The sequence below is a fragment of the Stigmatopora nigra genome, chromosome 11 (assembly GCF_051989575.1).
Source record: "Stigmatopora nigra isolate UIUO_SnigA chromosome 11, RoL_Snig_1.1, whole genome shotgun sequence".
Lineage (NCBI taxonomy): Eukaryota > Metazoa > Chordata > Actinopteri > Syngnathiformes > Syngnathidae > Stigmatopora > Stigmatopora nigra.
Window position 1 is genome coordinate 7,105,320 of NC_135518.1, and position 26,943 is coordinate 7,132,262.

Here is a 26,943-nt window from a genome sequence, read left to right on the forward strand (position 1 = left end):
CCCAATAATTCTAGTAAAAAAAAAAAAATTTGACATCGGTTTTGGGCACAAAAAAAAAAAAAAAAGGTATACTGAGCCAGGATTTGAACCAGGGACCTGAGATCTTAGAAGCCAATGCTCTAACCACTCCGCCACTCGAGCCACTGTAGATTGTCTCACATGATATTAGAATGTTTTGAGTAGCATCTATAGTTTTAGCAAGAGCAAAGTTTGAGATTTTTCATGAAGTTTGGCACACAAATACTTAGGTGTAAAGGTGAGTGGGGGTTTTGTGTATATTGTGGATCAAAGTGCTTCTCACAAGGTTAAGTGAGCAAACATAAGAGTTTCCAGCACCCGGTATTCCAAAGTAGCCTACCATCCAAGTAGTAACCATGCACAACCCGGCATAACCTCCAGTTTTTTTCAGGGTAGTATGCCAGAAGGCCAACCAGGACAGGATTTTGAATGTTTTGTGTTGCACCTGTAGTTTGAGCAAAGCCAAGCATTGTCCAGTGTAGTGCACATTTGACATCGACTTTGGCTGACCAATTTACATAAGCCAATCTTAGTAAAGCTGATTGAGTGCTTTGTGGCTGTGTCTATAGGCAAAGATTTGGGCTGTCACCCACCCAAGTGGCATGGCCTACAAATGTCTCAGTCTCACTTTAGTGTTTGAGACCCCTGCGCTAACTAAAATAAGACATAGCATTTGCAGGCAATTTCCCATCCAAACACTACCCCAGCACACCCCTGCTTAGCTTCTGTGATCAGACAAAATTTCAGGGTAGTTTGCCATTAGCTCAACTAGGAGATGAACTCTGATATTTGGAGTAATACTTATAATCTTAGCAGAAGGAAACTTTTACTTGCTTAGAGCACAAGTCCTAATTTGTGTTGTAGTTGATGCCTTCTTTGCAAAATTTGTGAAGAAACGCCACACTGTCTATTCTCTTTGAAGATGAAAATTAGAGGTCATTTCAAGGTAAATTGACAAAATGATAGGCTTATGAAATGGGCTCAGATTTTGAAACACCCTCTAAGCTTGTAGATGAAATTTGTTTTGTAATGTTATTAAAAAAAATGGACTGACTAAAAGTAGGGCTTCACACTTGGTAGGGTTTAAAGTCAAGCCTCAGAGTAGGGTTTTTCAAGCTAAACTTTCCCCAGATTCAAACCCTACTTTGCCACTTGTTTTTCGTGTAGCATCACTAACTTGTCTTCTTTGGTAACAAAACATTTGGAGTCTTTATTTTTTTGGGTGCGCGTGAGTGTTTTCTATGCAAGTGGGCGTGTTGTAGACGAGCGAGCGAGTGGTCGCCGGTGGAGCGGTCACCTTCGCCTCCACACTGTGAATCTTTTTGCTACTTTCTATTTTTCTACCAGCAGGACAATAAAAATACAAACTTGTTCATGACAACAAAACACGAGCGTAAACACAAACAGGAACGCTTTGTCCTCTTCTTTCAAATCTCATTGGGATGAGGATGGTTAGCGCATGGGCCTCACAGCTCTAAGGCTGTGGGTTCAAAATCAGGGTCAGTCCACCTGTGTGGAGTTTGCATGTTCTCCCCAGGCCTGCGTGGGTTTCCCCCGGGTACTCCAATTTCCTCCCACATTCCAAAAACATGCAATGGTAGGCTGATTGGTCACTCTAAGCTGCCCCTAGGTATGGATGTGGGTGTGCATGGTTGTCCTTTGTCTACTTGTCCTACGACTGGCTGGCCACTGATTCAGGGTGTCCCCCGCCTGGAATCAGCTGAGATAGGCTCCAGCACCCCTCGCAACCCTAGTGAGGATGAAACTGTTCAGAAAATGAGATGGGAATGAAAGTTATATTTTGATTGTGGAAATGCACTCCCGCTAATGGACGATTATCTTGACACTCCACATATTTACAGCAATGTTACACTCACCAAAGCGTTTTTTTATAACAATTAGTAAGGCTCAACGCGTAAATGATGCAGAATCATCCCGTTGACCTCTTTAACGACTTGATGGCGTTTCGTGTCGTTACGTCGAGCAAATAAACCGAGTTAAGAGAGGGCATAGAAAATAAGCAAAAATTGGTAGCACCATGAAAACCTCATAATGATGCCCAAATGGGCGTCCGTTATTACAATCTCGTATAGTAAAAATCGTGAAAATGAGTCGTAATGTTACAAAGCTAAAACACTGATGCTAAATTTTACTATAATGTGGAAAACTCACCAAAAAGTTGGAAGTATTTTACTGTCATCAGAAGAAAATCACCGTGTGTATAAGGTCAGAATCTTTCCCTGTAAAAAAAATGGTAAAAGTTATTCAATGGTTGCATTGTTACTACAGTTATTGTAAAAGCATTTATAAAAACTATCCATAATAACACATGACTAAAGTTAAAGCAATTTATTTTTCTGCTATGAGGCTAACCAGAACAAAATCTTAAAAGTTATTAACTTACCTTGCATTCCGTCTGTATTGCCATCTTGCTTCTCATCCTACGCTGGTCTTGTCAAGTCAAACATCATAGTATTATTATTCATAAAACATTTTTAATAAGGTGCTGGAGTTCTCCCTTCAGGAGCATTTGGGATATTTACATAACGGAGTTCCACGCCAAAACGACAAAAAGACAAACATTTACGTTCAAAGAGAAAAAAAACAATTGCATTCCTATGCCTTGTGCAATCAAACAAAATTTCCTTGAGTCCTTTAAAAAATCCTTTTGTTTACTCCCCTTCTATTCTTCTTGTGCTCTTTGATGCGACACAAAAAAAGGTCCAACTGAGTCGCCTTGTTTTGGCCGCAACACACCAGAAAAAAAATGGCATTGTCTGCTTAAAACCACAACAAACGTGAGGCAAATTGGCTTTAAGACCCCCGTTGAGTCTGTCGACCCATCGCCGGGGGAACCGGATATTTGAAAAAAATATTAAAAACTCAATTCAAAACACTCAAAATAAACATTCGGGAGGTTTTTCTTTTCCCTTTTTTTTGCTGAGGTCACACAATAAAAATGTCCCGCCAACACAAACATATTATCTTAAAATCCCCCCCTACCCCCAAAAAAGTGACGTGTTAGCTTTTGGAAAGTCCATTAAATCAGTTCCTGGCACTTAAGTTAAAACATGATAAACCCACTCCCTCCTAAATAATAATTAAGTTAAAAATGTAACTAAAAAGCGTCCCATATGGCCGCTGGCTTGCCTTTAGTCGTGGGAGGAGTGTCCGAACAAAACAGCCGGCCAGAAAGTGACGCTTCGATTGGAGAGAAAAGGGTTTGTCAAAAAGAAACCTTTTCGCCGCCCCTTGGTCAGACTGAGACAAAAACGTCCAAGTAGAGGCGGTCGTAGGACTCGCGGAAGAAGAGGATGAGCAGCAGACTGAAAAGGCACGACGCTGTCAGACACCAGTTGAGCCACGACAACTCTGCGGACACAAACACATGGCTGCCATTGACTGGAAACGATTTGACTATTGACAACAATAAGATTCTATTAAACCGAGTCTTGTCACCGTCAATTCAATCAAGTGATACAATTTTACTAGTGAATACTTTTTTTTTTAAATATATAATTGGTAAAGTTATGTTTGGGTATTTTGTATATTGTATTTCTTTTGGTCACAGTTGAAAATGAGTCAATTAATGCTGCAATTAGTTCGGGTTGCTGAATAATTTGGGTGCACATGCGGAGGTAGTATTTGACTTCCTGCTTTGTAGGATTGATTTGATTGGTTCTAAGCCAAGAGTAATACTTAATTAAAAATTACTGAAATTAAAACTATAATTCAAAACTCTTTATTTTCTTCCTAAACATGATCTACTACTATTCCCATTTTGACGTTGATTCGTTAATGTATGTTCACGTCAAAATGTAACGTATCTTCTATAAGGCGCAACACCAAGACTCTTTCCATTGTGTTGATGTAGAACACAATCGATTTCCTACTACCACTATACTACTAATAAAATACTACTGCAATACTACTTAAAATAGCTTAGATGAGAACGCGAAATTAACCAAATCGCATTTTTCGAAAATGTTATTTACCGGTACAGTAGAAGGAGAGGAAAAAGAGCAGCAGCCCTGTGAAGAGGTTCCCTAGAAAAGTGACCACGCCACACGTGATGCCTTCAGGGACCGGGTACACCGTCTCGATGAAGAGCTCAAAGAAGATGGGCACGCTGCTGTTGATGAAGATGCCCACCAAGATGCAGGAGGTGTACAAGATGGCTGCGGCAACAACAACAAAAACGCTCAATGACCACATCAACTCGCCAATCTGCCCTAACTAGCGGCCCTGAATTGTACCTGCGTTGGAGGGCAGGTGCGTAAGCCTGCTGAGGCAGGTGAGCGTAAACCAGGTGGAGGCCAAAGAGGCGCCGGCGAGCATGAGCACCAGGATTAACTTCAGCATCCCTCGGATGGAGTCGGCGAACCTGCAAAGTTTCAACTTAAAACTCTGGCCTGCTTTCAAATGCGTATCACATGGCTGAGAGGATCACAAGCGCGTATCAATACCCCAAAATCCCTCCAATCCATAAGCGGCTTACGGCCAACTGGTGGAAGCCGACCCAGTTTAACGCTCTCGTCGTTTAAAAGACACATTGCGCACGAAAATGTTTCATTTGTTACTAAATATAAAAAAGGAGGAAGTTCACGTGGCTTACCTGGCCATGGCTACCCCGAAGACGCAACCGCCCACCGTGGACCAAAAGCCGATCCAGCCTGCGTCCACCTGTGAGGAATGCAAAAATGATGTTATTTCATAGTCTTTGTATATGATTGGGGACATATTTCAAACAATGGGCAATTATCTATGTCTTTTCGCGGTCTGATACAATATATGGATTTGAGGAAATGCATCCTGAGAGACTGAAAGTGAAGACGCCAAACTGTAATTACATTGGCCGCGGGCAGCATGGCACGCAAACCAATATTCTGTTGGAGACATACACGTGGGATCGTTGGATGCCAGGCTTTCTCGGATCGAATGAGTAGGATTGCCGTCAAATGGAACTAAAACAGGATCATTCAAATGCCGTAATGAAAATGGAATGAATTTCACATAGTTAAGTGAAAACTATCCTTAAGAAAAATGATTTTAGGACTCAAAAATATCATGTTAAAAGCAAAAAAGATGGTGATATCTGTATTTTTAGTTGGCTACTCAAGATAAATGTGTCCACAAAATTTTAGGACATTTTTCTTTTTGTAAAATGGGTATAGAGGGTTTATACTTTGTGAAATTTACCAAAAAAAGACGATGAAATGAGGACTTTAAACATAAAAATAGTAATAGCAAGCTTCTTGAGTCTTTTGGACATGGTTTAGCAGACTTTTTTGTGGGGATCTACACATTTTTGATGAGATCTGCCAAATTCAAGCAAATAGCAAAAAAAAGACATAATAAAAAGTTATTGCCAGACTATGGCAGACAGGTGCTGACTTTTCAACTATAAAGTTCCTGAATCGTCAAAACAATTGCACAATGCCCAATTCAAATAATAGCAGTGTTTTGTTTTTGTTTTGAGGAGGAAATTCGCACTAAATGATTTTTGCAGAGTGAAAACAATTTCAAGTTTTTTGTCAGTTTATCTTTTCAAAGATTTAATGAGCTTTTTGCAACTCTCTTTGGAGAACCACTGAAAATAGCCATTTTACCTCAAAAGTAAGACTATTTGTCTTCTTAATCACTTGTTTTTTTAGTACTTCCACTCCAGTATTTTGCTCCCTAAAAGTGGCTTCGGGCACTTCCGACTAACACAACCAACACTTCAGCAAATTTGTTGCGTTTTACGGCACCAGGAGAGCCTGACCGTCTTTTTTATTTATTTGTTTACCCTTCGAAGAGCACCGACAGGGAGTGGAGTGCCCGTCCGTGCCTGGTTTCCAGCACCCTGTGACATTGTCTACTTGAAAATGTTTCCTCGAGCATCAATTTCATCGTGGCTTCCCAGACCGAGGCTCTCAGTCTACTCCCCATCGAGGCGGAGTTCATTTTGAATATGCTAGCCTCGAGCGCCTCGGCCATGTAATTACCTCGACGCGCGGCGGAAAAAACGCGTCCCCGTCCAACAGTTCGTACCCGAACAGCTTTAACCGCGACGTCGCCCTTCCGGAAAATGTTTTCACTCGTTATTTTTTGCCGTCGGAAGGAGGAGAGGTCGGCCAAACGGATCGGACGTCTGTCCTCGCCGTTGGCGGCAAATTGGAAGGAAGCGGGTACGCACGCTCGTCTCGGAAATTGTTCTCCGAGGGGACGGCGAGATGGAGAAGGGGCGACCGAACATTGTGACAAAAAGCCTGAGGCGAGGAGTGATGGTGAGTTATTTTTTTTTCATTAAAACACAAATGTGGGAGGATGTCGCGAGGTGTTAGACGACTGGGAAAGTCTGAACGCGTGCGTTTTGGGAGAAAAGCCTGAAATTTGAAATGCGCATTAAAAATAGATTCGAGACAGAGGGAATAATATATCAAGTAGTGTGTTTTTGGAGATGAAAAAAATACAATTAAGATGGAATTTTGGTGCCTGGTTATATTATCCAGTTGTACAAATAAAATTAAAAGTTGCATTAGAGGGAAACTAATATAATAAAAATATTTATAAAGTTGGACTTAACAGTTAAAGTGTAAAATGAGATTTTTTCTCTTGAAAAAAAATCTGAATATTTATTTTACATGTAATAAGAAATATAAAAATAAACAAAATTTCGTTGAAAGTGTATAAAAAGAAAGGGATCAAAACACGATAGAAAAATAAAAGGATGTGCAAAAAAAATGACAAAGAAAATAAATAAAACAAAGCCACAAATTCTGAAGGGCAATCAAAGGTGGAGAATACTGTGCGTTTGCTTACCTGGCTAACTTTAGCAGGCGTTAGGATCATGTCAAGGACGCCCGCCCAGCCGGAGATGGCTCCAATGGGCACCGCGTAGGCCAGTGCGAGCATCAGGAAGCGGAGGTTACTGCGGGACATTGAAAAATCAGCATCATTTCGAAAAAATGCTTGGCAAAGTGCCGAGCTGGCCATTCTTCATCAACATCACATGCTCGCTTGTATTCCAAAACAAAAAGACAAATGAGGGCACTCGCTGACTTCAAATACACAAAAAAAAACTTTTTGGGTGGGTATACTTTTGATAGAAATGTTGACCACATTTTAGGGACTGATTTTTTCAAAATGTATCCCACCAAACCTAACGAATCTCTAAAAATAGCCAAAACTACACCGAGTTCAAATCCAAATGTTGGCCTTCCCTTCTTCTTCAGACTTTTCTGTGGGTGTACACATGATAGACAACAACTACATTTTAGATTTCAAAGTCAAATTGGTTCCCGGCGCTGAATTTTCAAACAAGCCCTGCAAATAAATGAATAAAGAAGTGAGAAAACTAAATTTGACAGCCCCTTTCACAGTGGTATGTTAGCGTGTCAGCGGCTGTGCAACTCAACGTTAATAACCCCTTTGCCTGTCGAACACATCTGTAGCGTCTTAACTATCCGGCTGGGGAGGGGAGGGCGTAAAGTTATGGTTTGATTTTAATCAAAGACGCAAACAGCCCACAGCTACGGGATTGATGAGACCACCGGCGTCTACGTCCCCGCCCCCCGCTGTAATCACTTTAGCTTTGAACCTTGTCACGGTGATGTATTGATCTCGTCGGGTCCGTCAAGGACGAACGCCACTTAGCTGATGACGCGTACGACTCCACCAGAAGGAAACGCTGTTTCTTACGGTTTGTGTACAGACCAATTCTATTTTTTTCTTTTCTTTAACTCATCGACTACTAAGGGTGTGTATTGCCTCATATCTAGCGATACGATCCGTATTACGCTACGATTGCAATTAATCCCAATTCTACACTGTAAGGCGATCTTTTAAAGTCATTTTTGTATATGCGTTTGAAAAAAAAAGAATGAAAACGGACATAAACGTACATTTAAATCAGCTTATTTTTTAAACCTCACTCAGTACTAAAGTAATCTAATTCTTATGTTGGAACAATGTATGGCCTTCATTTTATCATTTTCAGTTTTTAGAACACTTTAGCTTTTGACCAAACTTGCTTAAATGCAGGATTCTAAATATGAATAAAAATATCTGAAAAGGATGTATGGTAGTTATTTTTTTTTAAATGGCAGGCCAAAACATCAACTTTAGCATTCCAAGTATACCAACGTGCAATGCAGTATCGCGATATATCGCAGAATGGATTATTTTCCCCAAAACCTTTAACTACCATTATATTGACGTCCAATCCGCTGTGACTTTACGCAGAAGTATTTTCACACCGGAATTTAGACTGAAAGGCTTAGCGCTCCCTCACAGAGATAAAAAGCTGCCTGCAAGGCCGTTTATCGCCAGAGGCCAAGCCGGATGGCCTGGATAACTTGGCCTATCTTTCTGCAAAAGATGATCACTTGGAAGTTGGTCCAAAGACCCCCCGAGCCCACGGCCCCTACGGTGAAGGTATTTCATCACAGGCTGCTTTGATGCATAGCCGGAAGCTGGGGCAGTGCTCTTTCTCGTGAAATGGCCTCGGCGGAAATACAGCCCTTGAAACTTTATCCGAGACGATACGTTTCATCCGTGACAAAATAAAAAATAAAATAAAAAATGGACTGACATATGACCCACATTGACAGCTACCATAACACCATAATTAATCTAGAGGGGGAGATAACGGTTTCTTTCATTTAAAGCAAAGCTTTAAAATTCGTTCAACTAAATTCAACAAGCGCAAGGCGACGTTACGTACTACTCTTCGTTCATTCATTATCCAGACTACTCATGAGTAACAGGGGGGTGCTGGAGCCTATCCAAGCTGACAACTGAAGAAGGCAGGGTAGATCTTGAATGTTAACCAGCCAATCAAAGCCAAGAAATTCAATTTCTACTAAAGAAGAGGCTCGAACTACCATGTTACACATTCTAGGGAACAAACCAAAAAATGTAGGACGTACAAAAGTGACAACAACAAAAGTTTTGAAGTTAAACTGAAATTATCAAGTGTTTACCTGAGCAATTTGCAGATGCTGCTTCTGTAGCTCAGCCTCTGGCTGGCGGCAGCCACGCTGGGCGGTAACGGCGGCCGCGAGGGGAAATAGAAGAAGACGGCCACAAACAGCGCAGCAATAACCGACAGCTCTGGAAAAAGAGAAGTGTCACTGTTAAACTTAATAAAAAAAGCTGGCCGGGAGCTACAGAAATGTTTTGTTATGATGGCGCTAGGCCTCCAATCTATTGCAATATTCATCTAAACAATAAGCATTAGCAGTCAAGCCTCTCAGTTTGATGCCCATTGTTTTCAATGGCAGGAAATTTGGAGACTCATTTGTTTAAAAGGATGTTGTACCAAAATAATCTTTCATTTTTATTGTTGAATCATGGCAATTAATAGCCTTTTCATTTAGTTTTTATAATTTACTGTCATTTTTCTTCCTATTGAGTTCGGGGCATTTCTGTGTCATTTCATGTTCATCTTGGTATATACAGATAAGTTCCTGATGATTTTGGGTTACTGAAGAGGAAGTGACGGAAAAGTGACTTAAAATAAACTAAAGATGTAATTCATTAAAATGAACAGAGGGTGATTTAAAAAAGTTTCAAAAATTAGTAAGACTGGATGCGAATGCTCTGCTTTCAGGACCACGGACAGCGCTAAGTACCCAATCCATTCAATGTGGATTGAACGACTTGCGTGACAATGAGAAGACAAAGACAAAACAAACACTTTTCTTGTGAAAAATGTTGCCAGCAACCCATTGGTTGGAAAACTAAGTATCGCCATTTCAAGGTATTGTTCTTGTTGTTGTTTGTTTTGAATGCGTCTTGAGCTTCAAAATTAACAACAAACATCAGGCTTTGTCTTTTCACAGCGCCACCTGCTTCTCATTTTCTAAATCATTTAAGCATGACACACCTACAAATTGACTTCTTTTCCCAGCTGGCTACTTGGGAAGATTGCAGATTGCTTTTTTTATTTTGGGATTGTTTTTGTCCCCCTGACACCATCGATCTGGGGCGGAACGTACCCGCGTACATGACCATCTGGATCTTATCTCGGATGACGGCGTCCAGTGCGGGCGCCGGCGCCGTCGCCCACACGCGGTGTCCCGCCGCCTGCGTGCCGTTGGGGGCGGGCACCAGTAGGGGTCCCGCTACGAAGGCGGCGGCCCCGCCCAGGTAGGAAAACAGCGAGGCCACGGCGGTGGCGGTGGCCCTCTGGTCTGGGGCGAACCACGTGGTGGACAGGAAGGGGCCGGCGCTCATGATGGTGGGGCCGGCTAAACCGTTGAGGAGCTGACCTCCGTGGATTAACCTGCCAAGAAAAATACAAAAAAAACATCTTGAATTGAATACTTTTATTGTCATTATTTTTGTGTATTTGTTAGAGCAAATTAATAAAATATTTATTTAAACATCTGATTGACAAGCAAATGAATTCACGTTTTTCTTATTAAATAAGACGTGACGTAAATACACTTATTTTTAATTTGAGGTTTTATAATTTGAAAAAAGAAATGCAAAAATAATGTTATGTTACAGAAAACATTCTCTTATTTTGTATTTTGAAAAAGTATTACCTATTTTTAATTTTTCCTTGCGACAAAAACAATTGCCAAAAGACTATGCAAGGTCAAATGGGTTAAAACCTCTCACTGTGGCAGGGACAAATAGTCACTGTGTCTTTTGATTCTGTTAGAGTGACACCTATTGGGGAATATTGTACATGAACATGACCGAGTTTCAACCAATATAACATTTTCTTTGCTTCATGTAATCTTTAAAGCAACTAGAGGGTTTTGATGCTTTGAGTTACAAAGGCATCTAATGTACAAATTCCATTCTTAAGTCGTCACCACCTGAAAATATTGTACTTTTGGAGACAAATATTCTATGGATTTTTGGAGTAGTACTAACATATCTACTTAAGGAAAGTATTATTTAATAAAAAATACAAAACTAAAGCCACAGACAACTACAGAGAAAAAAATATATGGAATACACAATAGGGAGGAATACGTAAATATAAATATAAGCCACGCTCGATTAAAAATAACATTTTTGTAAGGGAAATTTTTGTTTTAACCAAGAACAAAAATACATTAAAATAATAATAATAAAATGGAGAACAACAGGCTAAAGAGGCATCTGATAACATAACAGTTTTTCAGGTAACTAAATCATAACACTACTTTTAAAAAAATGATACTGACAAATACACAAATAATTCCAATATTCCACTTTCGCTAATGATAGTGCCTTTTTTACCCATTTTGGAGCCCCGCTACATATCAATTCTGTGTCGGCACATGAGCAGCCCGATCCGATTCATCCATTAACACCAGTGACCTCTTTCAATTAGCGCGTAAATGAACCACGGCAGCATTTTGGCAAATTATCTGGCCATCCGTGGACACGAGCTATTTTGTCCTCGCACACCGAGGTCAATCCCATCATGCATTGGGACGTCAAAGGGCAGAACCACGACCGCTTTGACCTTGAGGCGACAAGCTCGTCCGACTGGTAGGCGGGGCATATGATTTAAATGAGTAGGACCGAAAAGGAGGAGCTTAAGAAAAGGAGAAGTTCTCTTACCAGCGACGGATTACGGGGTCGGCGAGGGGCACGCTCCTTAACGCGGCCCCCAACAGCATTAGGAAAGCCGACAGTAGGAGTGACGGCCGAAGACCTACGTGAAGACACACAAGAACGTCAACACAATACAAGAATAAAATTACTACCACCGATAACTAGGAATGTCCCCATGTGGACTTTTGGACTTCCGATCCAATGTTTTTAAGATGTGTTTTGCCTGTACTGATCTGATATCCATTTTTTATTTTCTGTTCAGTTTCTCTTCACAAGGATCACGCAGATGTTGGAGACTATCTCAGCCCTCTCTGGCCAGTCAGAGCACATTTAATTAGGTAAGATGGGAATGCCCTAGGTAAGATGCCGGGGCCCCTTTCTAGGTGAGATGGCCACGCCCCAAGTGAGCAGTTCTTGAATTTTATTCATAGAAGTCAACATAAATTGTGTTATTCGTTTTATCTGTTTATCTTTTCTCTATTTTGACAAAAAAGACCGCATCGGCGGGGTTGTCTTGCGTCATGGCGATGTCAACTTGCAGTTTCGTGCATGTCGACTTTTTATGCGCATATAAGCCGTACCCTCGATTCAGTCATTTTTTTGTCCAACAAAAGCGACTTATATGCAAGTAAATACAGTTTTTTTTTTTAACGGCTGCCTTTCCACAAAATTATTGGTATTGAATAAGTATTGCCAATATATTTGCATGCATTTTACTCAACAGCGGCTCAGAAAACAAGGAAGGAATAGCAAGAGTGGGTGAAAGTGGGAAAAGCAGTGCCTCCCAGAATTTTTAGGAACATTTTTTTCTTTAGTCATATTAATAAAGGGAAGTTGAGAGAGTTTCCTTAAATGGCCGTCAAAAAGATCGGTTCTGGACCCTAATGAGAATAAATACAGAAAGAGGAATTTGAAGGTTGAGAAAGTCACATGTTGTGCATACGTTACTGACCCGAGTGACCAAGTGCTCACAATGCAAGAATCTAGTGTGCATGTGATGAATGCACATACTTCCCTAGTTATTATTACGTGATAATTTTGATCGTCGATGAGTCATTTCACATTGCGTTCACTAATTTGAGATATATATTTTTTTAAAAAGCAGCACCACCACAAACCTTGTGGGGTTAAGTGTCTCCAAAAATAAATGAATGACTCAAACGTTCATCACAAGTCGACCTAGAAAAGATCTTACGCAAATGCACAGGATGTCATCTATTTCATTTATACTAGCGACAAAGGTGACGTTGTATCATAAATCATATTTAGTATTTTTTTGTCCGTTATAAAGAGAGGCCTGGCCATAAAGCACAAAACTCAGTAACAAGGTCAAAGCCACCCGGCGGGGAGTCATAGGTGTCCATTTGATTTTGTTTTGTTGGCCAGTTGAACTAGAATGACTCAAAAAAAGACCCCCTGAGACCTGTGTGGCGCAAGGGGCAGTTAATAGCATTCTGACAAAACACTCACATATTTGAAGGTCAACTAACATTGTAACATTGTATTTTATTTATCGCAAGTTCTACCATAAACGGAGTCCTGTATTTATTTTTTTCTACAACTTTTTCCTCTATGCCATTCTTATCATAAGCAACATTATATCACAGTCAGAATGTATGTGTGTCAGACTGAAAACAATTGCAAACTTTGTAGAGTTTAATAAGATTTACAACTCCATTAACCCAATTTGACATTGGCCAAGTCCACTCGCAGTAAAGTCGAGAAGTGACTTTACGAGTACGGCCAGTTTGTCAGGTGTCGTCGTATTGTCTTTTTTCACTGGTTGGAAGACAGGTTATGCCATTTTTTTTTTTAAAATCAGTCACGCCAATAATAGTCAGGCTAAAGTGCTAAAAACTTGATCATTGTCCTGTCGTTGGCTCACAACCAGACGTAGTCAGGTAGTGGTGGATGAATGGACATAATGTCTAATTGTTTGAGAGTATAATCATTGCTGTAAAGAGAAGGAATGTCAATGTTTTTTTAAATACATGGGATTGGCCTTAGACTGGAAAAAAGATCTAATGAAAGGTGTGTGGTTCATAAATTACAGGGAAGAAATCTTCATTGCACCAATATATCGATACTATCTTTAGTAGTCCAAGAATTTAGCATTAAAATACCAATTATGGGACCTTGGAAGTTTTTTGTTTGTTTTTGCTAATATGAATCTATCAGTGATTTCATCCAGGCTATAGTTTACTTAGTATTATAAGAATCAGTGTGTTGATCTTCATCAATATAATTTCCAAAAATATGAAAATATGAAAAAAAAGTTTGGTATCACGATTTACTGCGTAGCATTGTTTTAAGGAAAAATAGATCAGTATTTTGGGTAAGATTCTTTATTGACATTTGACAGTGTAAATGTTTGTAGTTTGAAACTAAATGACACAGTATGCTGTGATTGAATATCGTGATATATCAGATGAATTAGTGTGTATTTTAGTTGGCCAATTATTTATTTTAATATTTCCAAGAGAATGTGCAAGTCAGGCTTAATTAGAATTGATTGCAAGGCTTTGGGGCTGCATTTTTCCAAATATGGGTGCCGAAATTGATTTTGAACGGGCGATTGCGTCCTCGTGCAAAGGAAATAATAGTTGATTAATGTATTTTGTGCTCTAACAATACTTGCTTATCTTGTAACAAATCGATACATGATAGAATGAACCCGATCGATGAAGTTATTATCCCATTTTGACCAATTTGCTCACCTTTTTTATCCATCAACCACATGAACAGGAGCCAGGGAACGAAGCCCACCGGACCCCACAGGACCAACACCGCGATGTCAGATTTGGTGAATCCGAACGCGTGGACCGCTGAATTCTGGATGGGCCCCCAGAAGTTCCACACCATACCTTGCATGAGGGCCAACAGGGAAAAGAGGCTGAGGACCAGCCATCTTCGGCCGTACACTCGACTCCTGGCGGGCGGCGGTGCGCTCGTCACCACGGCGCGGCGGGGACCCGCGAGAAGCGGCTCTCTTTCAGCCTCGGTGCTCGAAATGGCACCCATTAATAGATCGCTGTAGATCAATTCCGCCTTTTGAGTTAGCGGCCGATGTCGTAGAATGTAACAAACGATGGTGATCAGTCGATCGCACAAACAAAAACAGCCCCGATGACGGACCTCGACTGTGCATGCGCGTGGAATCTGGTTTCCGGAGTGGAAACTGGGACTCTTTAGTAGCCATTTTAGCTCACTTTGGAGGTATGGTCAGAGGCAGCAATGGTCCTTGATCGGAGCCAAAATGGTGGATTCGCACGGGGCGAAGACGTCAAAAACCAATGGAAAACGTCAACGTCACTGTCATGTGAGCTTTGTTTACTTCCGCCCACAATTCGGCTGCACGTGTTGAGAACAGTGTGTTCCCTATTTTTCCCAAACGCGTATCTAGTAAGCTAGATGATAAATTTCTGAGAAAAAAATCGACGCGTGGTTACCACCATTACAAATTTCACATAATATTTAAATCTAATCTATAGATCCCCTGGAGATTTCATTGCTAACTTGGTAACATGATTTTTATTTGGACATCTGCCCTAATGTAATTTGAGATGAGGAACAAATAGCAAGATCAAGCTTCGGTACTCAATAATAACAATTCTATTGATATAGGACATTTTAAATAACACAGAACAACAACAATATCTGCTTCATGAATTAAGAGACAGACAACACAAAGAAAGAAGACAAGAACAAGACATGGTAACTATCATGTTTGAGCCCCGCCCCCTAAAACCCTAACTTAAACCCCACTGACCACCTTGTGCATTAAGGCCATGGCAGCTTCTACCACCCACTCCCCAGCCTTCAGTGCGGAAGAGGCCCAAAGGATTGTGGGTCGTCTGCAGGAGCCCGCTGTCTTCCTGAAGATGACGCACGGCTGGCCTGTCCTGAGCTGGACCACCGAGAACTTGCGTAAACATCTCGGAGACCGGAACATTCGATTCCGTCTGGGGCGAAAGGGAGAAACTAATGGTTAGAATATTGTAATTATTAATAAGATGGAAGAAATAGTGACCTTGACAGTTTTGTCTGGTTGTTTCCACAGAGCCTCAGTTTGAAACTCAGTGCCACTATGTGGAGGCTACCATGCGACAGTTCCTCAGGTGGGCGAAAAGTGAGGCAGAAGAGGACGTGGGTTCTTTCTGCGACTACCCACGCTCTCATTTTTGGGCCTATGCCGATTACAAGTACATCGCCAAGATTTTTGCACACTTACCAGATATGTTTGAGGTACACAAATTTCTTTGGGTGCCATCTTTCAAGAAGAGTTGTCAATCAGTTGACATATATAAAAAAATGCACTCAATGACCTAGTGAAAGTGGTAAATTGATATATTAAAAAAAAAGACACCTATTGAAGGCAATAGATGTCTAATCAATTTAAAGTGAATAATATTTTGTTTTAACAGTTAAAATGGATTGGACATCTATTGCTATCAAAGGCAGCCAACAAGTTAAGATGCTTTATTATATACATAGATGCTATTCTTGGGGGAGTGCTGAGACCTGTTAACCCTAAGTTAATCAAGCGCTCTTGGTTAAAATAAGAAGTCGAGGTAAAGTACATTCCATTTTGTATTCAGACAGACATTGAATCCTCCTTGCACTCAAAACTCTTAAAAAAAGAGTCAAAACAGCTCATGAATACCAATGAGCATGTGACCCAGGGTATAGATACAGTTAATTATTTCAGCAATGATTCCTATATACCGGCGTTCTATTCTAAAGTCATAATTAAAAAAGCTGCAGGTGCCTTCGAGACGTGAAAGAAAAATAATCCCACTTTTTCTTACTCGATCTCTCTTTTTGACACTTTCAATTAAAACCTGTCGCTTATCCTTGTAGATAAAGACATCAAAGTGTGGTCATCCACACTCGTGGCAACATTTTATTTGGGAGATTAATTTTTATGGCGTCGAACCAGTAAATGACATCCCGTTGAGGTGTGCCTGCGGCTGACATTGACCAGTCTGCTGTTAAGTGTCAACTGCTTTTGTACGTGCTAATAGTGTGTCTGTGTCTGTCTGTGTACGTGACAGGAGGTGAAATGGGAGGCGTTCGGGTTCGAGGGCCGCAACGGTAAAGACAGCACTCTGTGGATCGGTACAGAGGGCGCCAACACGCCGTGCCATATGGACTCTTATGGATGCAACCTAGTTCTGCAGGTAGAAGGACGGTACGTTTGCCTCAAAGGCCTGGACGACCCCCCCGCCCCACCAACTTAAAATGCAGCTTCCTTACCGTTGGCTTTTGCGTTTGCCCAGGAAACGGTGGCACTTGTTCCCGCCGGAAGACACGTCCAAGCTGTACCCAAGCAGGATCCCATACGAGGAGTCCAGTGTCTTTAGCCGCGTGAACGTGTCACGTCCAGACCTGGCCAAGTTTCCAGCTTTCCGGCATGCTGGTGCACACGTCGTCACGCTGCTGCCGGGACAGGTATGTTGTTCATTTAGGGTAATGGTTAAAGGTTACAAATACACACACCCAAAATCCAAATATATACACACATAGATACATAGAATACATAGAACTCCAAATGGAACATAGCAACATATTGAACAATTATACACACTAACAATACACCAACTCCCTAAACAAACAAAATATACAAACAAAACAAACAACAAACCTCACACAGAAAATCTACAAAAGGCCAAAGTGTGTCTATGTGTTGATCCTAACACTCAAGAGTTGACCTTTTTCAATCATGGTACTCATGTTTTCCTCCATTGAGGCTGCCGTCTTGTCAAGGTGAAAAGTGGGTGGGTCAAGTTCGGGTCCTGTCAATCAAGCAGTGCAACATAGCGACCTTGGCTTCAGTGACAAAGTCTCCCACCGTAAATTCAAGCCATCGGCAGTGGCTAAAGGGCCAGTACTGGCACCTAATGTTTCAAAGAGGAAGTTTAGTCAGTTGAATAGAACGTCTCTTCTTCTGTGGTCAGGTTTTGTATGTGCCAAGACACTGGTGGCATTATGTGGAGTCTGTGGATGCCCTTACCGTCAGCGTCAACACCTGGCTCGAATTGGTGAGCCAGCCCATTGACGGCTTAAGTCAATGTACTCTATGGACGGCTAATCCCTTTCTCAATGGTGGATTCCCACAAAGGATGAAGACCATGAGGCACGCCTGGGCGAGGCCGTCACCAGAACCTTGATGTTTGCCTTGAAGACTGCACAGGGCGACGACCGCGTGGAGCGGTGGCTCAACCCCACAGAGGTAAGAAGCGTGCTAAGATAACGTTTTGATCTTGAAATTAGTCTCCATTTTGATGCTGACTGGTGATCAATGACATCATCATGTGTCTACAGGAGGGTGTAACATCCCATAAGGACAACATGCGCTACATCAACTTGTCGCTGCATGCCTGCGCCCAGCAACAGAAGACAAAACCAAAGTGGGACTCCAAAGACAGAGCTCGCCCAAAAAAACTCGACCCGGTCCGAAGTGACATACCGTTTGGGCCGTGTCTACTTCCTGTGCCACGCGTCCCCCAACCGCCCCAAGACGGCGGTGTCCCTCACCAAGTACAGGATGAGTCATCTCTCGGCACAGACGACCTCTTAGAGTGTCTCCTGCACCCTGATGTGGTCGCCATGGTGACCCAGCTCTTGTTGGAGAAGCAGGTCACTCCATCACCCAAATAATAGCCACCTTTGAAGACTTCTGATGTGGAAGTAAACTTTTTTGATGCCTAGAAAATGTAAAATAAAAAAGACAAATTTTTAAAAATTCTGAATTTCCTCACGATTGTTATATTTTTCTGTAAAATTGAAGCTGTTAGAAAATAGTTGTGGTAAATGTTCAAATGTGGCAAACTTTTCTTTAAGAAACCCATGAAAATTTCCAAATGAATATTCTCATATTTATTTTACAAAAGTCATTAAAAATCCATCTGGATATTTAACAAGTCACAAACTCGTTAGAGCCTTTTTGGGGCAAGGGGAAAAAGACAAGACCATAAAAAAATATTTTCACTAAAAATAAACATTGACATTGTTAAAAAAAACAAAGTAATTCACATTTAAACATAAAAAGTTAAATTCAGACTTAGTAAATTCCTTTTTTTTCAACGTGACACAAAAAACAAATAACAAAACATAAGCGGCAATCAACAAAGTAAACACAAAAGACCTACAATTAAACATCACTAAAAATGAACATGGAAATTCTGACCACATTTGATTGCTCAACGTTTCAAGTCGTGAAGGCGGCTAAAATCGAGCGCTGAGCTCAATGTCTCGCTTTTTCTTGTTGAGCGCATCGTCATCTTCGTCGCCACTGCTGCCGTTCCGCTCATCTGATTGCAGCTTGCTCATCTGCAGGGGGTCTACGTATGTGTACAAGTGAGCCATGAAGGAGAAGATCACGCACACGGCCAGCAGAAGAGCCGAGAACAGCGCAAACTCCTTCCACTGCCATAACACAAAGTTTAGTGAGCAATTACAGGATTCAAGACGATAATTACTCAACAACAACAAATAAAAAAGAAAATGAGAATGTGTTTGTCTTGAGGTAGAAATACCTGCGCTAGGCCTGCGCCTTCCGCCACAATCAACACAATGACATTCCCAAAGGCAACAGTCAGCAACCAGCCAGCTTGCAGGACCGATTTCATGTTGGCGGGTGCCTGTCGGAAGAAATCGCACCCTTTAAGGCAGTTGTCCGTCAGAAAAAGTTTGGAGACGGCTGTTTTAAAGCACCATTTCCCCGTTTCGATTCTACTCAGGACCCCGAGCCAAACCTGCGAATAGGAGAACTCCAGACCCGTGATGGAGAACATGACCTCGCCTATCGTGATTAAGATGTACTGAGGGATCTGCCATGCAATATGCACGTTGTTGGCATGGACATCCTCCATCTTATGCGTCATGATCTTGCCAGTTTCCTGTAACAAAAAATAAATAAAAAAGTTAACAGGGGGCTGCTTTTTGTCCAAGAATGGCGAGCTCCTTGACCTCAAGTAGGATCACAGTGTACGACGCTCCAAAGTCCAGGAGACCGAGATCAAGATTCGGGCAAGTCTTTGAGGCCAGACTGCATCTTACTTGATGATACCTGAGTCAACAAGTTGAGGAAATACACAGTCAACTAAAAAACCTGATCCATATTTGGGAGCCACGTTTTTAGGATCCTAAGAAATGACTGAAATCTTAAGAAAAAAAATCCCCTTCTGTGATCATTAAGGCAAATTCTTGCAATAAAATGCCTCAACAATTGACTTAAAAATGACGGTAGACCATATTATTGGATACAGATCTACTTACTTTTAGAGACACACAATGACAATTATCTCACAATGCATTTTTGACTCAGAAAATCAATATCTACAATATTCAAACAGGTAGAGATGTCATAGTGCACTCACTCTCCCCACATGACGGTTTTGTTTTGGGAAACGCCGTAACCGGGGCTGGCGTGGAACGTCTCCTCTCCCAAGCTGATGTTGACCTCTTCCGACAAAGTGTTGAGGAATCTGCGCGGGTCAAGGCTAGTTTAGCATCAGCTTTCCTCACACACTCAACGCCAAATCAAGACTTTTTTCACCTGAGAAAAGGAGCTCCCTTGTCATCTTTCGTGATGTGGTCCTTCACCTAATTTAGAAATAGATCGATTTTCAAGGAAAACTGCATTTGTAGTGGTTCAATTTCCTTAATACATTACTTTCAGCCACTCACCAATTTGCAACCTATTCCAAAATTGGTAGGCTGCAAGATCAAACTGTACGCCTCTTGTTGATTAAAAGTAACATTGCAGCGAGAAGCGGTGCCATTGTAGTTGACCTCCAAACTCATGTTGACGCTTGGCGCGCCCAGTGGAAGTGCGAGATACTGCTGAGGGTCCTAACAAAAACACACACTTGATTATTTTTTGTTTTTTTTGGTGTTTTTTTTACACTTTTTTACCTGAAGGTAGGGGAGAGGGTCTGGAAAGGGTTCTTTGCCTTGGGGGAACTGGAGACGAACATCCCCCGGCGCCAAATTGTACACCTGGAGCAGACATTTTCCTGCGGCTGGCACCTCCACCACTGTTTTCTGAAAATAACGTCATATTGCCGATCTCCGATTGGCTGGTCAGGACTTTGTTGGTCACCTACCACTACGTTGATCTCCACGAAGGCGGCGGCAGCAAACGCCAACGCTGCGAAAACCATCCCAGTCGCCATTTTTCTCAGCGGCCTAGAGAAACTGGCTGTGTTATTGTTTAACATCGTTGATGCAAAAATTATATGATAGGAACTCACGTGATTTTGATTCTACAGTGGGAGACCAATGGATAAATGAGGAGGTCGAACATGGGTACAAATACCAAAATCAGCAATGCATTTATGGTCTAGAAGGGTAGAAAAATGGTCACAAAGTCAGGGCACATTATTTTGCTAAGAAAATAGCAAAAAACAACAATACTATATTGACTCAAGTCGTAATACCACTTTTTTTCCACACAAGGTGCAAGTGAGCACATACCTGCATTTGATCCGGTTTGATGGAGATGGATTCTCCCTGCGATGACATGCAAAGACAAGTAATAAAACTTTAAAATTTAACCTGAAAAATCTACCAGAAAGATCATCGAAACCAAAAAGTGGCCAGCGGATGATTCATTTGAGTCGTAAAAAGTTACGACGGCGGATGATTTCATGCAATTTAACCAAGAGAATCTAAGCGAAATTACAAGAGCCATGTTCATCCTTGTGGCCTGCAGCGTCCAGCGGGAACCCTGAAATCAAAACAAAGCACTGTAAGCAATTTTAGCTTCACACATGCCATGTCGGGTTTGTGCACCTGCTGATCGAAGAGAGCCCAGAACATCGGCAAAGGAATGTAGAGAACCAGGACCCGCAGAACCATTTTGATCTGCGCGATCAGAAGTTTCTGTTCAAACAAGTGAAAAAAAATAAAAAATACATGAAAAAAGGACAACAACTGTGTGTTTTTGGATGTTTGAGTTTGTTCTTAATTATTATTTAATTCACAATTATTAGTTTGTTTAGCTTTACTGGGTCACGACTTTATTAAAATTTGCCATATTTAAAGAAAATTTCAGGTTATTAATATTAAACTAATTGATGCTTTTCCCAAATGCATTGTGTTATACTGTAAACTAATATTGCAACTGAAGGTACCCTGGAGATCCCAAAATACTCTTCTATTGGCCATGAGTTTGAAATTGTATGTACTAATTTACATACATACATAGAATATAGGAAAATCCATTCAGGCAGTTCTCAAAGTGAAAATGATTTCATTCAGCCAATTATTTCAAATTTCCAACCTGATTAATCAAATAGAGGCCATACCGGGTATTTGTCCTCGGCCCAATCCAGCCAGTGTTTCCTGCTGGATTCATACTTGGATCTCCTCCACTTGTTCTTGATGGCAAACTGTGCATTTGCAACAAAAAAATCAATCAACAGTCAGTCTAAGAACAGAAGATAAACTTAATTTCTTGACTCACACCAATGCAGTTGCAGACCGCCACCAAGATGTTGCCCTCTGGAGGATTGCATCGGTACAGGCGGCTGCCTGCCACGAACACAACTGTGCCATAACAACACACACACACACGAATACACACCATAATAATGAGGATGAGCAAAACTGACAGATTATACAATAACACACACATGCGCATATTCTTTATCCTCTGCAAATTGCTATGGTAGATTATTGAGCTGTGTGTGTCCTAACTAAATTCTTTCTTATATCCTAACAATGTGGTGATTTCGATTTTATGATAAGATTCAGGACATTGATGGTAATGATCTACTCCGGGTGTATTTTACTGTATCACAGTTCTTGTGAGGATTGTTAAACCCATTGGCTTCATAATAGACAGTGACAGACGTCCAAACTGGGAGGGTTGGCAGCGATCGTTCCGCGTGCTTGAAAGCAGGACTTTTGTTTAGACTGAAAGCGGCCATCCATGCAAAGGATGGCAGGATTGTCGGAAGGGCTGAGGATCAGCGGTTCGGCGAAAATCGGTGCAAAAAGATGGAGCTCGGTCAAAAACGCAGTGCATTTTGGGGGGGGGATATTGTTGTTATTGGTCTTATGTATTGGGATTATAAGGAAGAGAGTTAGGACCACTTCAGGGGAAAAAAGTGAGCAAGTTTTTCTGACTAAATAATGCTAGAAGTATTTATTTTGAAAATAAATTAAGAAATCTGAGAATAAAAGGTAGAATTTTTTGATGGACATCTTATTGGAAGAAATGCTCACCCAAGGCCAACGCCATAAGAGCGGCAGGTACGCCAAAGGCCAAAGCGTAGCAGTCGCCACCAAAACACTGCACGTCTTCTGCGGGGTGAAAAGAAAGGGGCTTTATGGAGACTCGCAGGGGCATGATTATTGAGGAGTGAGAGAATGCACTCTTACCTCTTAGGATGGGTGTAACAATAGTGGACAGAAAGCTCCCAGCATTGATGGCCATATAGAAGATGGAGAAGAATTTAATCCGCTCATTAGCCTAAAAAATGAAATAGAAAATGTATTTAAAAACATTTCAACTTTTCATTGAAGGCATTCAGTGTTTATTCTTTATATCAAATGATAATGAATGGCTTCTTTCTTATTTGATTTTTTTTTACATGATTTACAATGAACTTGTAGATTTATTAGTTTTTTATGAAACTTCATGAATGCTTACACAATTTTTTTTTTAATGTTTTGTTTTTCCTATTCCTATAATAACATTTAATTAAAGAAATGTAACATCATTTGCAATGACATTGTTTAATTGAAATCATTCAGTCATTCATTTTCTTAACTGCTTATCCTCACAAGGGCCGCGGGGGGTGCTAGAGCCAGTCCCAACTACAAACACCAGGCTGGTGACACCCTGAATTGCTGGCCAGCTAATCTCAGGACCAATTAAAATCAATGACCTTTTTTATATGAATTTGCTGTTAACATTTTGATTAGCTTTTTATTTGTTTCACTTTTAAAGTTTTGCAGGTTATCCCAAAATTGAAGCAGCTTTTTTTCTCACTTTCTTGAAAATAAAACTCCACGTCCAATCTGTTAACTCACATGTTTTTCCAGGAACTGGTCGCCCCCAAAGGCAGACACACACGGCTTGATTCCGCCGGTTCCGAAGGCAATCAAAATCAGACCCGTCATGGACAGGCCGCTGGAACACACGCATAACAGGAAAGTCAAACAATAGTCAGTCATCAGCCTGACTGATCTGATTGGTCAACCCTACATGTGTGCGCTGCTGCTTCCCACCGTAGGAATGGCGCCCGCCGACTTGATCACATGACCCAGCACGTAGATGACTGACAGGTAGATGATGGTCCTGCAATAGAAGTTCCATTTATGTTTAGAAGTGGAAATGGAAAATGTCAATACAGTAATGCCTTAACATACGAGGAATTTGTGCTAAAAGTATTAGTAAGGGGAATGTTAAAAAACGTTATATTTGTTATTTTATGATCAAATTTAGAGTTTTATCAGGCGCCATAGACCAGAGTGTATGTACAATATATTGCCTACTAAAATATGTAATCCCGACAGAGTAATAAATGGAAAGTGAGAGAAACAGAGAACTGACTTGAACTTCCCGAGCCAGGAGTCGGCGATGATGGCTCCCAGGACGGGGGTGAAGTAGCAAAGGCTGCAAAAAGCGTGGTACACAGCCGTAGACAGATCATGGTCCCAATCCAGGTAGGTCAAAAAGTACAATGTCAACACCGCTTGATGCACCAAAAAAAGCCAAAAAGGATAATCAGCAACATCCTCATCATGTTGCAGTACAACATGGCATTAACAAGCCATTTGGACGTTTGCGTTTGTCATTCAGAAGTCATTCTAGACATCATTTAGCATTTTGCTGTATAACTATTCAATGAGCTGTTTTATTGAGCTGGCTCCACTATCCAGTTTGTCATCACGGGGATGAACTCTCCCTGAAGGCTGTTTAGCTAGATTGAGTTAATCTTTTGTTTGGAATTTTTATCAGCTGAGTTTGGAACCAGTTGGACGTTAGTTTCACGGAGCGCAATTCAAAAGAACGTCAGTTTTATTTAACATTTTATGGTTAGATCATTGGTTGCAGTTGGACAACTACTCAGAGGCAGTTTTTGACAACATTACTGCGCCATAACCAATAATCATTTTCTTTTTAAATGAAACCAAAAGAGCAGCAAAAAACTGTTTAAATCACATTTTACTGTTGAGAAAAATGCAAGGGTTATCCGCCATAAACGCCTCAGCGTCAACTAGGTAACTAGCTGGTGAATCATTAGCTGCAATGGGAAGTCACCAAGTGAAAAACTCCTTTTTATCAAATTCACAGCAGATGTAATTTGCAATTGAACCTGCAAAAATTGATTTTGCAATACCAGTTTTTTTTCTGCATGTGACATATTTTTACTAAAAAGCTCTGAGGAGTGAATTTCATGTAAAAAGATGACAGTTCACTAACATAAGTCACTTTTTGGGAAACTCCCAAATGATGTTTTGTCAACTTGTAATCATTTTGGAGAGAATGCAGTCAATGAAAGAGTATAAAAACGTTTTTGAAAATGGAAGAATGTGCCTTTTTATTTCGTTACCTCGCATGCCATAGTAGGAGAAACGTTCACAAAACTCGTTGACAACAATGAAGCAGATGCTTACTGGGTAATTTGTACCACAGAGATTCTGGAATGAGAAAAACATTGGAGGGATTAATTCAGGAAAAAAAAGTCATACGTGGCTTTTTAAAATAATTCCCTTATATACAAAAGTCACATTACATTCATTCAATGTGGCATATTTATCAAAACCTTTTTTGAGCTCAATTTTCTTTAAAAATATAATTGAATTCTTTTAATTTCGCAATGTTTTAAGTGATAATATTCAATTTAAATCTAATAAAACGACTAACGATATCACAATTAAAAAAAAAAAATGATTCTACAATTATCTTTTAAAATGTATTCTTGTAAAATTGCCCTGTGATTGGCCGGTCACCAATTTTGGGTGTCCCCCACCTGGTGGCCCTAGTTGACTGGGATTGGCTCCAGCAACCACCGTGACTCTTGTGAGGATAAGCGGTATGGAAAAGGAATACATTTTTTAATGTATTTGGCAATTTAATTTGTCCAAAATGCCCAGGTTAAAGCATTTTTGCTATGTTAGACCCCCTTTAAAAAACAAAACCACTTTTTTATTTTTCTTTGAAGGACAAACAACCAAAGAAACATTTCAAGCCTTTTTTTTTCTTGAATGAAAAGAGGCCTGTGCCCCCAGGGGGCCCCCTGTTGCATCAGACCAGTGACCACATCACAAATCAAAGTACTACTAGCTTGAGATGCTGATTAAAAATACTTATACTGTTCCTTGTAACATTAAATAAGATGTATTGCAAATCACACTACGTTATTCAAGTTATAGCATCTTTTTTTATTCTTAAATCAACATTTTTTCTGGTGAGATGATAGTAAAGGTGAAAGTGCATCTCCAAGAACTGCAAAACCAAGTGGGAAATTTCAGCTAGATGATGAAATCATTATGTTGTATGACTTTTTTTCACTACTACTATTTTATTCGTGTAGGAATAGTCGATTTTAATGAGTTGATTTAATTCAGTCAGGTTGAGCGAAGACAAGCAGGCTGGAGGCAAAGAAAAGTGACGCATTCACGTCGTCGATGGACGAGTGAGGATTTTCAATTGCAATACCAACGAGTTTTGTTTTTTACTTCAATAAAAAAACTGAATAAAATTAAACTTTTTTTTTTACCTTGCTCATGTTGACAATGTCGTGCACGCCAGCCGTGCCGAGTAGACCATCAAAACTGAGCGAACCCCACCACCACGTCGTTCTTGTGCACCTCAAAAGAACTTTTTCTCCACTACTATGAAGTGATCATTGAGTGATGTCACCACACATATTTGGAACAAAAATTTGAATGAAATAAAGTCCATTAATGGAAAAAGTTCAGGCAAGTTAAGATAGGACAGCGGATAGTGTGAGACTTTTTTTCCTTCTGTTGACGTTTGGCTTGCAGCCCAGGAAAAGAAGGGTCACGTGACCGATGGTGGCGTACTCGAGTGGAGGTGGGGCCAGTAAGTGGACACGTCATTAGGTACACTTTCACAACAAACAATACAGAAATAAAAAGAAAGATCAGAAATATCAAATAGAAAACCCATTTAAGATATTTGTACAGTGGTTCCTGAATTTACATTTCATTCTTTCAAGTGCTATTGACGATGCCAGACGTGAAAAAGTATGTTTACTTTGGAGGAATTGGACGTCTTGTCCCTTCAATTGCAGCCAACGAGTTATACTATGTATAAAACCATTTATCAGTGATTAAAAATCACAAAATCTAGAAAATTGGTTAAAAAGTAAAAGTGAATATGATAAAAATTACAAG

General features: G+C 40.6%; 3 protein-coding genes across 5 annotated transcripts; 1 reads left to right on the forward strand and 2 right to left on the reverse strand.

Annotated features, from left to right (window-relative positions):
- Positions 1 to 2,493: 2,493 nt before the first annotated feature.
- slc49a4 (solute carrier family 49 member 4) lies at positions 2,494 to 14,796 on the reverse strand. The gene is made up of 9 exons (XM_077728807.1): positions 14,280 to 14,796; positions 11,569 to 11,662; positions 10,002 to 10,288; positions 8,985 to 9,114; positions 6,823 to 6,931; positions 4,634 to 4,701; positions 4,275 to 4,402; positions 4,014 to 4,196; positions 2,494 to 3,390 (listed from the first exon to the last, which is right to left on the reverse strand). Exons 1-9 carry the CDS (start codon positions 14,581 to 14,583, stop codon positions 3,275 to 3,277), a joined length of 1,419 nt encoding a protein of 472 aa, XP_077584933.1. The 5' UTR covers positions 14,584 to 14,796; the 3' UTR covers positions 2,494 to 3,274.
- Positions 14,797 to 14,891: 95 nt separating this feature from the next.
- Positions 14,892 to 18,314, forward strand: hspbap1 (hspb associated protein 1). Of its 3 annotated transcripts, none has more exons than XM_077727664.1 (9): positions 14,892 to 15,155; positions 15,236 to 15,276; positions 15,348 to 15,549; positions 15,623 to 15,807; positions 16,617 to 16,753; positions 16,842 to 17,013; positions 17,520 to 17,603; positions 17,684 to 17,794; positions 17,887 to 18,314. In XM_077727664.1, exons 2-9 carry the CDS (start codon positions 15,274 to 15,276, stop codon positions 18,220 to 18,222), a joined length of 1,230 nt encoding a protein of 409 aa, XP_077583790.1. In that variant the 5' UTR covers positions 14,892 to 15,155; positions 15,236 to 15,273; the 3' UTR covers positions 18,223 to 18,314. The 3 variants fall into 3 exon arrangements, with proteins under 3 accessions (XP_077583790.1, XP_077583791.1, XP_077583789.1); XM_077727665.1 differs by having other exon boundaries at positions 14,892 to 15,081; positions 15,187 to 15,276; XM_077727663.1 differs by having other exon boundaries at positions 14,892 to 15,276; positions 17,887 to 18,313.
- A 100-nt stretch (positions 18,315 to 18,414) lies between these two features.
- slc15a2 (solute carrier family 15 member 2) lies at positions 18,415 to 26,781 on the reverse strand. The gene is made up of 22 exons (XM_077727661.1): positions 26,304 to 26,781; positions 25,134 to 25,221; positions 24,131 to 24,272; positions 23,783 to 23,875; positions 23,608 to 23,707; positions 22,954 to 23,044; positions 22,798 to 22,875; positions 22,034 to 22,116; positions 21,876 to 21,959; positions 21,361 to 21,450; positions 21,251 to 21,295; positions 21,043 to 21,078; positions 20,820 to 20,908; positions 20,673 to 20,754; positions 20,482 to 20,610; positions 20,254 to 20,418; positions 20,123 to 20,169; positions 19,944 to 20,051; positions 19,534 to 19,633; positions 19,320 to 19,463; positions 19,101 to 19,205; positions 18,415 to 18,990 (listed from the first exon to the last, which is right to left on the reverse strand). Exons 1-22 carry the CDS (start codon positions 26,310 to 26,312, stop codon positions 18,790 to 18,792), a joined length of 2,109 nt encoding a protein of 702 aa, XP_077583787.1. The 5' UTR covers positions 26,313 to 26,781; the 3' UTR covers positions 18,415 to 18,789.
- Positions 26,782 to 26,943: the final 162 nt, after the last annotated feature.

Coding starts and splice junctions, on each gene's coding strand:
- slc49a4 (XM_077728807.1), bottom strand. CDS start 14,583: ATGGGTGCCATTTCGAGCACCGAGGCTGAAAGAGAGCCGCTTCTCGCG. Junction 9,115..10,001: donor CCAGATGGTCATGTACGCGG/GTACGTTCCGCC, acceptor CTCTTTTTCCAG/AGCTGTCGGTTATTGCTGCG. Junction 6,932..8,984: donor AGCATCTGCAAATTGCTCAG/GTAAACACTTGA, acceptor AATGTCCCGCAG/TAACCTCCGCTTCCTGATGC.
- hspbap1 (XM_077727664.1), top strand. Junction 15,808..16,616: donor ACTTACCAGATATGTTTGAG/GTACACAAATTT, acceptor TGTACGTGACAG/GAGGTGAAATGGGAGGCGTT. Junction 17,014..17,519: donor TCACGCTGCTGCCGGGACAG/GTATGTTGTTCA, acceptor TTCTGTGGTCAG/GTTTTGTATGTGCCAAGACA.
- slc15a2 (XM_077727661.1), bottom strand. Junction 21,960..22,033: donor CGGTCTGCAACTGCATTGGT/GTGAGTCAAGAA, acceptor GCAAATGCACAG/TTTGCCATCAAGAACAAGTG. Junction 20,909..21,042: donor TCAAACCGGATCAAATGCAG/GTATGTGCTCAC, acceptor CTACCCTTCTAG/ACCATAAATGCATTGCTGAT.